This window comes from Echiichthys vipera (genome assembly GCF_963691815.1).
Source record: "Echiichthys vipera genome assembly, chromosome: 17".
Lineage (NCBI taxonomy): Eukaryota > Metazoa > Chordata > Actinopteri > Perciformes > Trachinidae > Echiichthys > Echiichthys vipera.
The window spans coordinates 4,625,679-4,643,806 of NC_139842.1; the positions used below are offsets into that span (position 1 = coordinate 4,625,679).

Here is an 18,128-nt window from a genome sequence, read left to right on the forward strand (position 1 = left end):
ACTCAGAGGTGAATTAACAAAGAATGGATTGTAACCATTCTCAAGGTCCCATTCACAAAAGATATTTACAAATGTGCAGACAAGCTCAGAAAGCGGTGCAACTGAGTGCAGTTTAGCCTTTTTTGAAGTCACCAGAACATCTGGATCACCTCTTTGAATGCATGCCACAGAGAATTCAGGCAAATAAGAAGTTGAATCTTGATAATTGCGGGGTACTCAAGATGTAAACAGTCAGATGTGGCAGAGTGCATCAGTGCTGATGTCATCATCACCATCACTGTTGTTATTATGCTGCAAATATATTTCAGTAAACATGTACTGCTGTTACTGCCTGAACGAATGACTCAACTGCTTTTAAAAAACACATTTGTCAACAACATGAATGATTTAGTCCTGCAGCCCTGTTGCTAAAGAGGGCAATGATTGCGATGAAGTGATGCGCTGCAGTGATGAAGTTCATTGTTTTAACTTGAGCTCAGCAGAAGGGCCATCTCCATCATTGCAGAGCTCTGCTACCTTCATTACATAGCTCTGCAACCTCACACTGTGATTAATTTTCAACCACTTCCCATCTGCTTGTTTAGCTTTTGTTACCCTGAACTGAACTTACTCAACTATTACGGGTTTTCTCTTGATTGCCTGGGCTGAGACCGACAACAGTCACATGACAACAACTCAGTGAAACTTGGGCTGAACTGCGCGCTGTTAACACAGAGCAGAGATGAGAGGACAAGAGAGGTTGGAAGTAGAGATTCTGAAAATGTAAATAGTTCAACATTTACCGCACGTGGAGCCCCCTTCTTTTTTTGCAGAATCATTAACACTTGCGGGCACACTTGTGTATATGTCTATCTTTTTTTTTCTTTTTTAATAATCTATGGCTCTATAACTGCGGCATACTGCACATAATACATTTCGTGTACTCCCCCTACTTCTAACCATAACTGTGCTGTTTCCATAGAGGTGCATTTCTCAGATCAGAATCCTCTAAACTACTCGTTCATCCCGCACATCATCTGGTCACTTGTGCACATCATAAAAGCCATTTCTCATTCTTTTGACGTTGCAAATGCTTTGACACATTCATTCAAATGATTATGTGCAACTGCATTATGAGTTGTTTATGTCATGTTGATCAAAATGTATTAAACTAGTTCTCTGTCTCCCCCCCAAAACATCTCAGCATTAGTTTGTCTGTAGAGCATATTTTATAGATATTCTAATAAACAAAATAATAAATGAATCCTGAATTGATGAGTTGCTCTCAGGTGACTCTTGACTTTCACTAGTGGAGGGAAATGTGTGAAGCGTTAGATCAACCACTGATCAAACAGTTCTTTATAATCCATCACAGGTGTATCTGATGGACCTTCAGTTGGCTAGAAGATGTACAAAGAGTATATGAGTGTAACAGTGTTACACTTTTTGATAATGGAAGCAGGGGAAGATAGATAGAGATGGATAGATAGACAAATAGATAGATAGATAGATAGATAGATAGATAGATAGATAGATAGATAGATAGATAGATAGATAGATGGATAGATGGATAGATAGATAGATAGATAGATAGATAGATAGATAGATAGATAGATAGATAGATAGATAGATAGATAGATAGAGAGATAGAGAGATAGATAGATAGAATACATTATGGCTTACTCAGGTACTCAATTACCATTTTTACCTTCTTATTCTTAGTAATTATCTTTGAGAACTACTTTTACTTCTGTTTGAGTGATTGTCGACCTGAGTATATATTTTGGCTACTTTAACCACCGACCCCACTGACCTGTCCAGCACCAGTTCTTCCAGTTTATGCAGGTCACAGGCAATGTACTCCAGGGCCATGTCAGTGATCCGAGGGCACCAGGACAAGTCCAGGCTGCGGAGCTTACGCAGGTTCTCAGCAACCAGCTCCACGCCGTCGTCGGTGATCTTGGAGCAGCCAGAGAGGCTGAGGGCAGTCAGGTTGGGGAGGCTGTGCACCATGTTGACCACACCGTGATTGGTGATCTCCCAGCAGGAGTGAAGCCGCAGAGTGTGGGTGGTGTAGCCCTGCGGGTGGAAGGTAATTTTAGTTTATTTGGTTATGTAAGTGAATAAATAGATATTGATAACAACCTGGGGCAGCTTTATCACCACTGAGGATGACCATCACAGGCCCTTACATGTCATTTCACACAAATCTACTTCTGCATCGCACTCTTTGACGTCCTACTTTGAATATGCTGCACTTGAGGCACCAGCCACCTCCAAACTGTATCTTAAAATCTCAAAATGAATCTGTTCAAAATGTATCCGGGATACAGGCTCAATACCAAAGTGAGAAACCTTCCACTGTATGCATTTTCATTAACCCCCAGAACTCCAAATCCCACTGGCAGGTGCAAAAAAATACCAAAACTAAACCATTTATCACAACCAGAAACTGTAAACACAGACCTTATCATCGGATTTTGAACTTCCCAACCGCCTTTGAATGCATGTCCGGTGCTGAACTCTTGCATCAGGAAAAGTAACCAAATCTTAACTTGGTAATATTCCATCCAAAAACACTTCATTCTACATGTCTCATTTAAAATGTAGTCAAAATAAACCATCTGCACAAACCAGAACCTGTAAAAGTCATTCAATTCTGCGTTCCTCAGCGCAACTGGGAGGCCATGATTGCCTGGGCTGAGACCAACAACAGTCACATGACAACGACTCAGTGAAACTTGGGCTGAACTGCGCGCTGTTAACACAGAGCAGAGATGAGAGGCCAAGAGAGGTTGTAAATAATGTAAATGTGACATCACAACCGTACTATATATAGGTAGAAAGTGACGCTAGAGGGCCGTTACAGTCATTCCCCGGCTGCAATGACGGTGCAGAAACTTAAGATGCAGAAGACCCGGAAACGCTGACCAATCAGAGCAGACTTGTTTTAAATGTGAATAGTTCAACATGTACCGCACGCGGAGCCCCCTTCTTTTTTTGCAGAATCATTAACACTTGCGGGCACAGATGTGTATATGTCTATCTTTTTTTTTCTTTTTTAATAATCTATGGCTCTATAACTGTGGTATACTGCACAAAATACATGTTGTGTACCCCCCCTACTTATAACCATAACAGTGCTGTTTCCATAGAGGTGCAGGAACTTCATATTGCAGGGAAAAATGAGCCCAACGTGAGTCAAAATGTGACAAAGCAAAAATCGCCCAGAAACGACTTGGCCCCTGACACGTTTATTTAATTTATTTTATTTCTTAATCAAACCAGCTGAACATCACCAGGTCTTCCTCACATTATCAGACTGGAATACACATTATATATTAAATCATTTATGGAAGTAATTATATAACACTAATGATAGTTCTCTGGGAGATTGGCACTATGACTGCCCCTCATCACATTGCTAATACACAAATATTTGACTGGTGCAGCTTTAATTAATATGAAAATGATCTACAAGATACCAGTACCTAAATGAAAGTATTTTATTTACAAAATACTTTTGGGCTAAGGGAATATCCCTGATCAGTTTAAGACTTATTTTAAAGGAAACTCACAGTCATTCATTCATATTCAACTCGTATATCATCACATCTTCATCCTCCAAATTACGGAGTGATATTCTCTATTTGGCTAAAAATTGTATCTCGATAGTGTTACAAAAGATGCTTAAAGAAGCATTTTACTGCTGTTTTATAAATGCTCATGTATTGTTGTCCATCTTATTTGTTTTACCCAGAGGTAATTTACCTGTTCAGGGGTCAATACAGAAAAACATATATCCCTTACACACACATTTACACACATCCTTACATATTACACAGTTTTGTTTTTTTCAAATGGAAATTATCATTGTTCCTTCTTATCATTGTTGCTACCAAACATTCATTCAACTTCAACCGCTTGTCCCCGTAGGGGTCGCGGGGGGCTGGAGCCGATCCCAGCTGACATCAGGCGTAAGGCGGGGCACAGCCCGGACAGGACGCCACTCTATCGCAGGGCACATAGAGACAAACAGAGACAGACAACCATTCACACCTATGGGCAATTTTAGAGTCATCAATGAACCTAACACGTGCACGTCTTTGGACTGTGGGAGGAAACCGGAGAACCCGGAGAAAACCCACGCAGACACGGGGAGAACATGCAAACTCCACACAGAAAGGCCGGGATGCGAACCTGGAACCTTCTCGCTGTGAGGCGACAGTGCTAACCACCACACCCCGTGTAGCCCTTGCTACCAAACAGATTTTGTCATAAGTTTACAATCACTTACTATTTTCTGCATTTTGCGTATTTTGAAATCTCAATAACTTTGTGAATTGTTTTACGGTGGAGGATTCAAATAAGCCCTCTGGGTTTTTTTCCTCTTCCTGTACAGTCTGTTATTTCTAAGTTTATGTATGTTTTTAAATTGTGCAAACAATAAAACAAATAAAAATATATAAAAAATACATTGCCTAATGTCAACTGGGTTCAGTTCCAGGCCTTTTAAAGGGTACGTGGGTATATCTAATGCATCAATGTATGAATGTTTTTGATTAATATTAGGGGCAAGAACTTGAGAATCAACATGTGTGAATGTGAACGGTAAAGTACCAAGCTGGTTTCTCCGGTGACACCCTACCTGTTTGGCTGTGAAGTAGGCCATGGCCGTGTCAGTGACGTGGTAGGCCTGCAGGCTCAACTCTGATAGGTTGGGCAGGAGCTGTGAGATAGCAGCGATGGCGTCATCAGCTACGTTGATGCAGTCACTGACGCTGAGGGAAGTTAGCCGGGCGTTCAGACTGGACCACAGGCCGGCCTCCGTAAAGTCGTTGCAGCCCGACAGTTCGAGGTGCATCAGGCCTTGCATTTGCTCCAACATGACCTGCAACATAAAGGGTTGACTCAGTGAGGAAGCTGCTGAGATGTGGTTTCATAGAGAGATAATGAGCAGAACCACCAAAATCAAAGTGATACAGAGGACGCACGTGTGAAGCATTATCTTTAAACTACACTTGAACTGCCTATCTTTCATGATTATAGTGGATCAAACAAAGAAACAACGAATCACAGTTAATGTCCAGAGTTATACAGCGTTCTAATCAGCATGTAAATCACAAATATGGATACCACCAACTATGTAATTCTCTATCTAGTGAGTCAGCATCTATATCTGTGTGTCTTAAACAGCTCCAATGTGTTCAGTATTAATATAAATACGACTTCATGTTAGAATAATTGAAATCTCATATTTACTCCAATTGCCTTTACATATAACCTAACCTTACTTGGTGTGTGTGTGTATAGCCAATTTGTGCAGAGTTGTGTTGCAGGTAGAAGAAATCAGATAAGCGTGACTGCTGATGAGTCACCAAAGAGGAATCTGTGCAAAAACAGACACTGCTCATCTGATTTAAGACAGAACATGTTTTAAGGACGAGCAACATGTGCCCCCTCTCCCTTAGAGTTGTAAACTCATAACGATAATGAATTGTTTAAATGTGACGAGTTGCAGTTGTGTGCCCCCTCACCTTTAGAGCTATAACACATATTGCAACCAGGGACTAGAGGATATAAAAAGAAAGGGCTCGGCAGAGTGTGCCTCAGAGCGGTAGAAGATTGTAACTGAACGCATCTCTGTCCCTTCTCCTTGCAAGTCAAACATATAACTCTTGTCTTTCTCTCTTTTGTTAAGTTTTGGATGTTTTAGATTGCTTGAACCTGACCCTTCATCAAAAGCATATACACACACATAAAGACAGACAAATATAAAGGTGGGGAAATAAATAAACATTTAACAATGCAGCTCATAAAGTATTATGAAATATTATGTCATCCTGTCCCTTTCTTTTCAAAATAAGAGTTTACTACTGCTTTTGTTTTTGTGTGTGTTGGAGTTAATCCCTCTCTTTTCTGCTAAGCTTTTAATTTGAAATATAAATGTGAATTGTTAAGTTTACAGTAGCTTAACATCGATCACACACAATGGACGAATTTGGAAATACTGAATGAATAAAAGCAGTATTTCAATTAAAGAAACGACTCCATTGTTAACTAATGTAAAACAGTGCCACAGATATAACTGTGCACCCAGAAGTGGAGGCTGCTGTATAAACTGATAATGAATGAGAATACACATTTGTAATGATATAAAGTGTGTCTAAGATTATTTGGCTTTTATTTGAGGATTTAAAGTTAGTGACATCACTATTGAAATTACTCTAACTATAAAAAAGATGATTAAATATGACATGTTTAAGTTATTAATCGTATCATTGGACACGAAGCAGCACAAATTCCACTTGTTTGTGTAATGATGACAGAGCATGTTACATCTGAAGACACAATGGGTTTTCATTCTTTTTTTTCATAATTCTGTCATAAATCATTTGGCCTCATTCAACTCATTCAGACCAAAGAAACAGAAAATAACATTACTGTTTGCAATCAACTGTTCTTGTGAAATGAAGTCGAATAAAATAGCATTTCATAATACAGAGCTGAGTGTGAATTATTTTACAATACCATTTATATCAAACACTATGGGTCACCATATTCTCTGAGCATGGACCATTTTTGCATTTCATTTTTACTTTGCTTTCTTTTTGTAAATGTAATTCTCCTGTTTTAGGTGCAACAAAACTAGAATACACATATCAGAACCCTGCAACAGGAACATCCATATATAGATCATGCAGCCAACAGTTCGAGCTTTCTACATGGCAACCATCCACTCATCCCAGAATAGCAGCCTAGCAGGTATGAAGAGCCATCTGAGAATCACTGTTATGCCTCTTTTATTCCTAGTAATAGAATATGATAAAGGCACTGATTATGAGGATAGAAGTAAAGGTAGACTCATACTGTCCTCACGTTTGTCACTGCTGTCTATAATGAAAACAAACAACAGGTGGCCTACCTATGCCGTATAATGCCCAAACACATCCTCTTCTATACAGACTGAACCCAAACCAGACTGAAAAGGTTACTGGTTTAACACAAACTGGAGAACCCTAAACATTGAGGAGGGGGGGAATGCCCTGTACCTTAAAGGGATAGTTCAGATTTTTTTTTGAAGTGGTGATGTGTGCCAACCACTATCTACTGCAGGTAATACACTGACTATGATTACATCATACATCATAACTATCCCGTTAAGGTGCATTTTCCGACAGCACTAATTCCATCAGAAGAACAAAGTCGCTCACTTTCTCTTGTTAAACCTAACAATGTTTTCATTCTCAAATGATGTCCCATCACTTCTGCTTTCCATTTTTTGCAACCAATTAGGAGCATTAATGAAACTCAACATTTCATGTACGTATTTCTAAAACACCTGAGAAGAAACATCTGAACATGAGGTGTTGGGTTACATTAACAGTAGCGTAACACTTTAAGACAAAAAGTATAATGTGAACTGGAGACAAATGGAAGTCACGAATGAATGCATGAAACGAGCATTTGTGTTAAAGTACGACATGAAGACATTGTTGTACTGACGTGGACATTGAAATTATACATTTCCAACAGGTAAACATGAAAGAGGTCAGATCAGAAAGCAGGAAGGATGTGTCTTTTTCTACAAGTAACCATAATATATTGGTGGCTGCTCACATCCGCTGCTGACCAGTGCAGCTGCTTCGTTGCCTGCTGAGCTCCAAGGGAGAGCTTTCATCTCACACACAGTCTAAACTATTACCTATGTTTAACTTAGAATAATCTCTAATATCAGGGAAAATTCTCATCCAATAACCTCTGTCTTTTCAAAACACATTCTGACTCACCTCCAAACCGGCATCTGTGATGGTGGATCTCTTGAGACTGACAGAGCGAACACCTTTCTTGGACAGCGGGTAGTTATCGATAAACTCACAAATGTCCAGGTCTGAGACGCCCACTAGGCAGAAAGACTGGAAGCCACGCAGGGCGAAGGCCTGCAGACTGACAAACTCCTTATCCCCATTGGGCAGCAGGGTATATAGCTCCTTGGCATGCAAGATGGGTGTCACGCCCTCCCAGAACTTGGGCTGGTAAAGCACCTTGCGCCATGTCTTGCACACCTGTGCCAGCACACATTTTTCAGCTGTGGTAAAGTACCACAGCAATCGGTTGAGCAGCTTCTCATCCAGGACGAGCTGGCGCTCCAGCAGCATGGGTTTGGGTAGAGTGAGAGGGGGAAGCTGACGAAGGGACGGCTTCAAGCCCACCAGAGGCATTCCCGGCTCCATGTCAGAGACCAAGAGAGAGGCTGCTGACTTGGGCATGCCAGGGCCGTCCAGGTGGTGGTGGTGGTGGTAGGGGAGGGAGGACGGTGGCGGAGGCAGGATGGAAGGGACCGAAGAGGACTGGCACAGACGGTTCTTGGCAGCAGGTGTCCCCTTGGTGATACTCGCACTGCCCAGACCGTTGGGTTGGCTGGGGGGCAACTTCACCATACCGTTGCGAGTCACGCAGGGAGACTTCAGCTCGCTGGGGGTGGACATGTTCAACATTGGGAACCTGGTGAAAGAGAAAAGAGTGTGAGTAGGTGCAGTTAAACACTGGAAACTTGTGTGCAAAGACACATTTATAAAGGGTTGGGCTGCATAAAGTAGGACTGGCAATAATTCATTTATCATCTTGCACTGGAATCGTATTGTGATACACAATTAAGTAATCTAAATGGACAATAAGTTCATTAACTCAAATTTCTCAGAATATCGCATATGGAATATTTCGAGGGAATATCATCTGAAGACTGTAGTATTGTTTTTATGTCACACTTTAGATTACAACTGAGTTCAGCGCAGTTAACAAACTGGACTCCCAGAATACAGTAGTGCTTAATGTATATATCACGAAAAGTAGATTTTGGTCATATCACCCAGCCCTAGTGTAAAGTCTACACTGCTTTGGAATTATGATAAGACTAACGATATATAAGCAAAACAATTATCTTATAACCAATGACATAACTATACAACAAGTATACAATCCCTCCATGTTCATTGAAATGGCAAGTTTCAAATTATCTGACAAAGGATCTGCTTTGACTGACAAAATAACTCTGTGTCCCGCTATATAATGTTTTGTCATTTTATTTTTTAGTTAAAGACAAACTTCCTAAACACATTACAGACATAATATACACTATAAGACACAGCACCATAGTTTCAGAGCTCCATGCATTTTAAAGGCATTCTCTTTATGGAGTAGGTGGCCGAGACATTTGACGTTTTGTGCACATTTACGCAGACTTCAGTAGATAGATAGATAGATAGATAGATAGATAGATAGATAGATAGATAGATAGATAGATAGGTAGATAGATAGATAGATAGATAGATAGATAGATAGATAGATAGATAGATAGATAGATAGATAGATAGATAGATAGATAGATAGATAGATAGATAGATAGGTAGATAGATAGATAGATAGATAGATAGATAGATAGATAGATAGATAGATAGATAGATAGATAGATAGATAGATAGATAGATAGATAGATAGATAGATAGATAGATAGATAGATAGATAGGTAGATAGATAGATAGATAGATAGATCGCTCTATGGCAGCACATCTGATATATAATAATCAGTTAATGACCACATTAAACCTCCACACGGGTATTAAAACCAAACAGCACAGTAGACAATATGGCCACCTAAAGCAGGGCACATTATACTCTGCAGAGTGATGCAGGCTACTATATTCTATAGTTTATCAGCACGAATAAGACACAGATAAGTAGAAAAACTGCCTAGAAACACACAAAATGTATGAGAATTACGTCAAAAACAGAGCAAAGCCAGGCTGCCCTCAAGGGATCGAGTCCTCATCAATAACAGCTGAAGTTACCCATTACATTGGCCTGTGGATGAGCATAAGGATTACAGCATGACTCATACATTAGTAATAGCCTTATTTTATGCATGATCAACGATGATAAAGAAACAGAAACCAGGAAATGCATGGCATATTGCAATACTACATTACTGGTGCTTTGTTTTATATGCAGAAACTCTTATCATGCTACTGCAGAGGTTTGGTGCTATTTTAAGCAATATTAGTGGTTAAAAAAGCCGTTTTGGATGGCTTAGCGCTTCGCCCCAAGCGGCTCAGCTTTATCCATGTCTGGCTCTTATCGACTGTCCGGGATTTCTCTGTTAAGAGGTGATCACCCCAAAAACTTGTCTCGATGGGGTATTTGATGTATATTCATTTTCGCCGGAGTTACACTTTAAGGGGAGGCTCTTCTGTGGTTTGCCACTGGTTGTGCTGGGCAAAGCTGTGCAAAACTAAGACAAGGGTTTCCCCAGAAGGTTGATGAGCAGACCTGGAACAGCCCACTGCTCTTCTCTGCATATGCAGCCCTGTTCACACCAAAAATCACAACAGTAGTGGAACAGGAATTGTTGCTATCTTTACAGAGTCACTGATGTTAAATGCACGTCCAGCTGGTGAAGGTCAGACTCCAGACTAAGCTGACATGCTTAACACACAGATAGAATAATAGTGGAGACATAGATTATTCTGCAGGACTGATTTGATAAATATTTACAGATGTTTTGAGGTATTTTATTGTTTAATTAATTTATTAATCTTTCCTATTGGAATTTCAAGAGTTGTGAATCCGAGCTGACCACAAATGTTGTCCAACTTCAATGAGCGCTATTTTATGGATTTATAATACTATTAATCAAAAAGTGCCACGAATCAGAATAATTTTGCATCACTGTGATGAAGTATATTATTTTATCAGATTTCTAACTGGTTTAGCCCGAAGTAGAGTAAAGAGTACCTTGCTATAAATTGTTTTTTTAAACTGACTAATAATCTTAACTCAGGGTCCACTTATAGTTTTATCCAAGGAATTCAAACACATGTCACTGAGTTTGCTCAGTTGTCAGCAGCAAAGGTGGCCAATTCCCTCCATCACCTGTCATCACACTGAAGTTGTAGATTTAGGTCACATCACGACCAGCGACACTGTCCAGAAAACGGACCCATAGGTAATTCGCACAAGCAGCTAATTATAACCTAAATTTACATCTATAGTGGCGCTGACCTCTAGTGGCCATGGCGGGACCAAAGGAGGAAGTCAGGTGACAAAGTCCACGTAGGGACGAGTGGTGCGGACGGTCGGGTCAAACAAACACAGAACTTTCAACCAGGAAACCGTTGTTCATATCCACTGAAAACCAAAAACCAAAAGTCAGTGCTGACATATTTTAAGTTGTGTACAAAACAAACCAACCAACCGTGTTCTTTTCCTGAATCTAATAAATTAGTTTTGTTGCCTTTCAACATGAACAAGTGTGACTGTTACGTTTAGGTAGGAGGACGTGCTGATCTGCTTACACCGGTGGGGGCGTTACTTTAGGAAGTGCTCCTGTGGGTTGTATCAGAGGTGAGGAACAATCTACGTATTTGCAACGGCTGCATGACAACGGAGAAAACTGCATCCGCAAATGTAGATTGCGAGACAGTTGAAAGAAGTTAGTAACTTGAGTTGAGATTATGTTATCCAACTAACCGTTTCAAGGTTAAAAGTGAACTTTCACTCTGTTGTGTGTCAATTAACTTTCCAGAGAATGCAACATCAAGACTTACATGTAATGATATAGCCCTCCACTATTTCAAGGCATCTATTTTGTCTGACCATCAATGAAAAAAAGCATTCAATTTATAATAATGTAACAAGAGATATGTGCTATTTGTCTTTCAGTCAGCTTAGTCAAGTGCTGTAGCTATCATCAGTATACTGTTTGAATAGGTGGCTTCTCTTTTGTTGTTTGCATTCAAGTGAAAACACATGATAGTGTAAATGAATGCTGTCGAGTCTGTTCTCTGTGATCTCACTGTATCAGCAGCGGGAGGACAGCTCACAGGCTCAAACCGCTCACTTATGTAACATGCTGACTCCAGGGCCTCACACAAAACAGCATCTCTCTGTCCCACTCTAATGATACAACCAGCAGCACTATTAACACCCGCAACACCCATTTACACAGACATTTACGTGTATGTACATATTGTCTGTAGGTTATCAAGAACGCTTTTAAATATGACCACGTCCGGTAGTGTCTTCACGTTTAATCACTTTCAAGTATTTGTTGTCGGCCCCTTAGCAGATGGAGACTGGCTCTGCCTCCGCTGTAGCATCACCAAGGTTCATCCATTACATAATACAGCAATGTTGTCAACTAGACTAGCTACAGCAAGCACTGTGAAACGTTTCAACAAAGCAGACACGTTTCAGAGAAATGTCGGGCTAAGAAGGCATTTATTCAGATATCACAGGCCGGCTAGAATAAAACGTTGCAAATTCATTGTGAGGTAATGAATGCACAGCCACAGCAAAATCTATATTTGCCACCACTCTGTCTGTTATGTCATGTGGCTGTGGTGTCTCTGTCAGGCAGTTAGGTGGGGATGCAGAAGAGACTGATCCACAAGAAGCAACACTAACAGGACAGCTGGCTTTTCAAAATAAAACCCTTATCTCCACAAATTCAAACAATGGAAAATGAACACAAAAAAACATGTATACGTTTAACAGGATGCCCTATTACTTGCCTCTTACCTCTTAAGTAATTTTGCTCTACACAACAAACAAACTCAGCCATTGCCAATTGAATATTTAAGTGCATTTGTCATTGAGGCCAATTTTATAATAAATTTGTGTAGTGGTTAGCACTGTCGCCTCAAAGCAAGAAGGTTCAAGGTTTGCATCCCGGTTTGGGCCTTTCTGTGTGGAGTTTGCATGTTCTCCCCGTGTCTGCGTGGGTTTTCTCCGGGTTCTCCGGTTTCCTTCCACAGTCCAAAGATGTGCACGTGTTCGGTTCATTGATGACTCTTAAATTGCCCGTAGATGTGAATGGTTGTCTGTCTCTGTTCGTCCCTATGTGCCCTGCAATAGACTGGCGTCCTGTCCAGGGTGTACCCCGCCTCACGCCCGATGTCAGCTGGGATCGGCTCCAGTGACCCCGACCCCGGGCTAAGCGGTTGAAGATGAATGAATGAATGAACTGGCACTTCACATGAGGTTGTTTTTTCAGACATACAGATTGATTCCATTACTTCCATTAACTGATACTAATCTTTTCCTTAGGTCCAATGACGCAGAAAAAACAAAGTTGCATGTTGTCTGTTTGGATGCTGTAATCTTCTCCTCCTACTTCAACTTCAACCTTTTGTATCAACATGATGCAACGTGCACACTGGAATTCATTCAGAACTACTGTACCATCGAGCTTGACATGATTGACTTTTCTTCACACAACATCATTTACCAATAACATGTAGTGATAGCCAATGGTGCCCCTGACACGAGATCAGCAACTACAAACATAACTACAGCGTCTAATAACATTGTTATGGCCATTAATCCTTTTTTTTAACATGGTTAAACATTCTGCATCACTTCATTTTACTAAGCATGCTCTTAATTGATATGTCACATTCATAGACTGATATCACCTGGAAGAAAATTATTTTTTACTCTATTTTTTTTTTTTCAGAAGCTGCATTGACATCAATCAGGGACACACACACACACACACACACACACACACACACACACACACACACACCCCTATCTCACCCATCCAGTCATTTAAACACTGCATTCACTCACTCAGTGACTGAAACCGTGTATTTTCTTATTCAAACTATTGGAATTCGAGATGTTTGGAAAAACTGTTGAATAATTGTTTACGCTTTATTTCCCTATGCAACGGGGTTTATTAAAACAGTTTGATTTTCCTTTCTCACAAAAACAAAATTGTCTCAGTGAGTTTCCAAATATCATATGCACTGTAATAAAACATTTTTTCAATATATAAAGAAAGATAAAGTAATAAATAAAATAAGGAAAGGGAAATAGACGGGAAGTTAATGTTTATTCATGTCTAGTTTTACTTGTGTTGCATTATTATTATTATTATTATTATATTTTAAGTAGTGGTAGTAGAAGTAGTAGTATTACAGTAACATTCTGTAATTATCATTAAGTACAGGATACATACCGTAGATTCAAATACAGTTCAAATACTGTACACATACAGTAATTTACTGAAACATATCATCATTATCATGTTGTAAATTTACAGCAAATAACTGTAAATTTATTTTCAGTAACATACTGTAATTCTAAAATACAGTGAGATACTGTAACTTTTACAGTAGTTTAGTGGCGAAGCTGCTGCCAGTAGATTACTGTAAATTTTCAGTGAAAACTTTAACAGTGTAATTCATCCAGACTCCCGGGGTGATCTGGCTGCCTTGCCGCTTTCAAATGACCTTATCAGCTAACATTATGAAGCAAGCAACGCCAGATCCATGCAGCTTAGCCAAGTTACAGATAGCTGGCTAGTGTTAGCTTGCTTGCTTATGTTTCCTCAGGGGGCCTGCCAGTTTGGGAGTTGTCTCTGATCTGGCCGCAGGGGGTGCTGTCCCGTGGACAATTCCGGCCCGGGCGGCTAGAGGGCTCTGCACCTTAGTGCGGAGGCTCCTGTCTGCCTGGGTCGGGGTGGTCTCTGTGGCGGTGCTCCCTGTGACCTTGGACTGGGACCTCTCCCGGTGTGGTTGGCCCCCCAAAAGGTAGCTTCCTCTAGCCTCCTCTGTACCTCAGGTCTCGCTGCCCGGCCGTGTCTCTGTAGTGACAGCTAGTGTTGATGTAGGTGTGAGTGTGTGTGTCAGTGTGTCAGCGTGGCTGTGTATGTTTATGTGAATGTGTGAATGAACGTATATACATTTGTGTATGTCTCTGTGCATGACTGTGGGAGGGTTGGGTTCTTTTAACTTTCTTCTTTTGATTTTATTTGATGTTTCTCTTTTTCGGTACATCTCTGTAACTTGGCACTTTGCGATACTTTTCTGTATGAGAAGCGTCAAATGAATAAAGGTTGATTTGATTTGATTTGATTTGTTAGCTTACTGGCTGTGGATCGGCTGCGCGGCATGAATCTGTTGTTGGTTGCAAATTTACTCCAACTACCTTTATTGATTTACATCTCTTTTCTAATGTGAAGAGAGTTATGATAGGGGCATTTGTGTCTCAAACTAGTCACATGGTCTTCTGTCTGCTCAAATTAAAACAAGGCTAACTACGATGGAGATTGCTACAGTATCTACTGTACTTCAATCACTCCCCCCGACTTTTACTATGTGACTCATCAACCACGGATCGGTAATGAATCAGCAGATCCTGGTTTTGAATACACCGTGTTAAACCATAGGACTGTTATCCCTGATCTGTGATCTTCTGCACATCCCCTCATCCATATTTTTGTACATCCTGCACAGAACTCTATAGATCTCTTTTCTCAATCTAAAACAGTTAGATTCTAGTATTTTTTACATTTGTTTAATTCTTATTATTACAATATTTCTATTGTATATGTTCTTAATTGCCACAGTGCTTTGCTTTGCTTTGTATTCTTCTGATATGTTTATTACGTGCATGTTCTAAATCCATGTTAATGTTCACGGTTCATACATTCTGTTCATTTCAATGAATACATTACAGAAAAAGGCTTCTCTTGAGATAATTGAATGTACACATAGATTATGGAAGACAAATATGTGTACTTTTGTAAATACATTATTTTAGTACGTCTAATATTTGTATGCACAATAATGCATCTTGTACTGTATGCAATATATAATATATATAATAACGTCTGAATGTTGTTACAGACATTTTAGACAAATTACAATGTATGCCAAATTCAGTTACTGGCCTGTACTTAACTTAATCTCACCTCTAAAAAATAAAAGAAAGAGAGTCAAACCTGTTCACATTTGGTGTTGGGCAAAAAAGCATAATCATTTTTCTTTATATTGTAATTTGAGTGTTCAGGCAGAAAACTAGACTTCTACACCTATCCTTGGCTCAGTTTTCAGGCTTAGAAAATCTTACCATGTGATGGGAGACTGGCCAATGACAGGTCATTTTAGAGAGAGAAATTATCTTTATAAGGGTTAACACTGTGCAGACTTTTCAGATCCAGCTTCACTAACAGATGCAAAAACAATGTCACGCTGACATTAATGGATGCAAAGATTGCATACAGTCATGAATGATCCATCCATTAGTCATCAATAAAACTGTAGTATGGGCTTTATAAAGCTTGCCATCAATGCACATAGATCTATTCACAATAAATGCAAGATTCATACAAATGCACAACTCTGCTCATGATACTGACCAACTTGTTGTGAAACATTTTTCTTTTACTTAATACATGTGTCTTTTTTAAATGCATTTTGTAGATTCTCCATTAAATTGCTTGTTATACTTTATGTGTAAAGTGTTGTCCTTTTGTTATATGTTATACATATCGTGTTTCATTTACCCATTTTTTAAACCTTAACATTCACAAACACACATTTATTAGACTGTACATTGACTTGACCCTTGACAAAGCTGTCATTCAGATATTAAAGTGAGTATCACACTGTCACTGGGCTAAACAAACTGGGCAAGAGATGATCACGAGCACTGAGAGCCTGAGGTTAAAGATGACCACAACAACATATCCCCTCTAATACGGTCTTACTACAAATAGTGATGTGGAGTTTCACTGCAAGTGATCTTTGTCATGAGACAAAAGCAAGAGAGCTGCATGAATCACTCACAGTTATTTTTCCCCTCAGTCCATCTGAATTCCAGGATTCACAGAACTAGAACCAGAACCAGTAAGGCTCAACTTATTCCTCACAACAAATTCATCAACTACACGACCAGCAACATTTGATTCAGCACATACTGACCCCAAAGACCTTTTCTTTGACTTGAGGGCGGCTGTAGCTCATGAGGTAGAGCAGGCTGGTATTTCAATCCTCGGCTCCTCCTGCCCTCATGTCGAAGTGTCCTGGAGCAAGACACTGAGCCCTAAGATGCTCCCAACGAGGGCCAGCACCTTGTATGGTGGCCAACACCATGACATGCTTTGCCCGGTTTTTTCATTTTCCTCTACAAACACTTAAATGTGGAGCCAAGGATCAAACCACCACCAACCCCTTAAAGGAATCTTATACCCATTTTAATCCAGGTCTGTGTCATGGTAATGTTTGCATTGGATTCATATGAACGGTATTTGGCCTGTGTCTGTGGCAGAAGTCCAAGGGCAACGAAGCATCGATGGATCTCAACAGAGCGTGATAACGTGACATTCAGTGGATTTCGGCAAATTTCCAAATGGGGAAAGAATCTTTTTGAAATGAACTCATCTGTACCAATTGAGCTGCACCCAGGATAATATAATTAGATGTACGTCAAATTTTTTCAAAGTTATGGTTATAAAATCAGTCATCAGCTTGGGAATGAATTGTCATTAACATCTACAATTTATGAGATGCAATCAAATAACTATTTCATACTTTTTGTCTGACAACAGAAAAAGAAATGTATCTTAATGAGATTATGAATTCCGTTGTATAATACCAATGAACCACTGTTTGAAAGACTGTCAGTGGGCAGAGTAACCAGCTGTGTATGTAGCTGTCCAGTCACCGTCGGTTGTGTAGGAGTGTAGTTGAGAAGACATCTTTCTGTCACTTCTATTATCACAGCTGTTGTCATAAACCAGTCTTTATGTTGAATGAAATAATGATTTAGTCAGCCAGCTCTCTCATTCTTTACTAGATGTTGTGCTGCCACAATGCAGTTTTGCTATTTGCCAACTAAAAAGAGATTATATTATCTTAATTATCTTTTGTCAGGCTGCTCTTGTGTTTCACTGTCGACAGAGGACTCTACTAACGCCACTTGGAAACACTGTGTGGACTTTAGATGTAGTCTTAGGTGGGCAATGGTAAAAGAGAGCTGGGCCCTCTACTTTCTGCTGGTTTAGTTGGTAATTTGATTTCAAGCAAATGTATTTAACACTCGTGTAGCTGTTCACAGGGACAGCGTTACTGCTGTAGGCTAATGTTGATGTTCATGCTAATGTTCAAGAATCATAAATTAGGGCCCGACTTTTTAGTATCATTAAGCTTGACCATCCACACACAGCCGGCATTATCGGAGCCTGAAACCAGTCTTTTTTGTAACCAGGTTCCAGAGTGTGAATATTTGAGAGCGCCCCCCGTGGCATTGTCGCCTGGACGGCAAAACCGCATACTTTGCCGTCATCTCCCCACCTCGGACCT

The 18,128-nt window shown here is 40.0% G+C and overlaps 1 protein-coding gene across 1 annotated transcript in view; it reads right to left on the reverse strand.

The window, feature by feature from the left end:
- The window catches only part of fbxl16 (F-box and leucine-rich repeat protein 16), a gene marked incomplete at its 3' end in the record, with an annotated part of 34,880 nt that overhangs the window by 3,241 nt on the left and 13,511 nt on the right, over positions 1-18,128 (reverse strand). Inside the window, exons 2-4 of the mRNA XM_083931834.1 lie at positions 7,770-8,484; positions 4,628-4,870; positions 1,793-2,058 (exon numbers count right to left, since the gene is read on the reverse strand). Coding sequence (XP_083787960.1) covers positions 1,793-2,058; positions 4,628-4,870; positions 7,770-8,477 — 1,217 coding nt within the window. The 5' untranslated portion in view covers positions 8,478-8,484. The remainder of the gene's footprint in view (positions 1-1,792; positions 2,059-4,627; positions 4,871-7,769; positions 8,485-18,128) is intronic.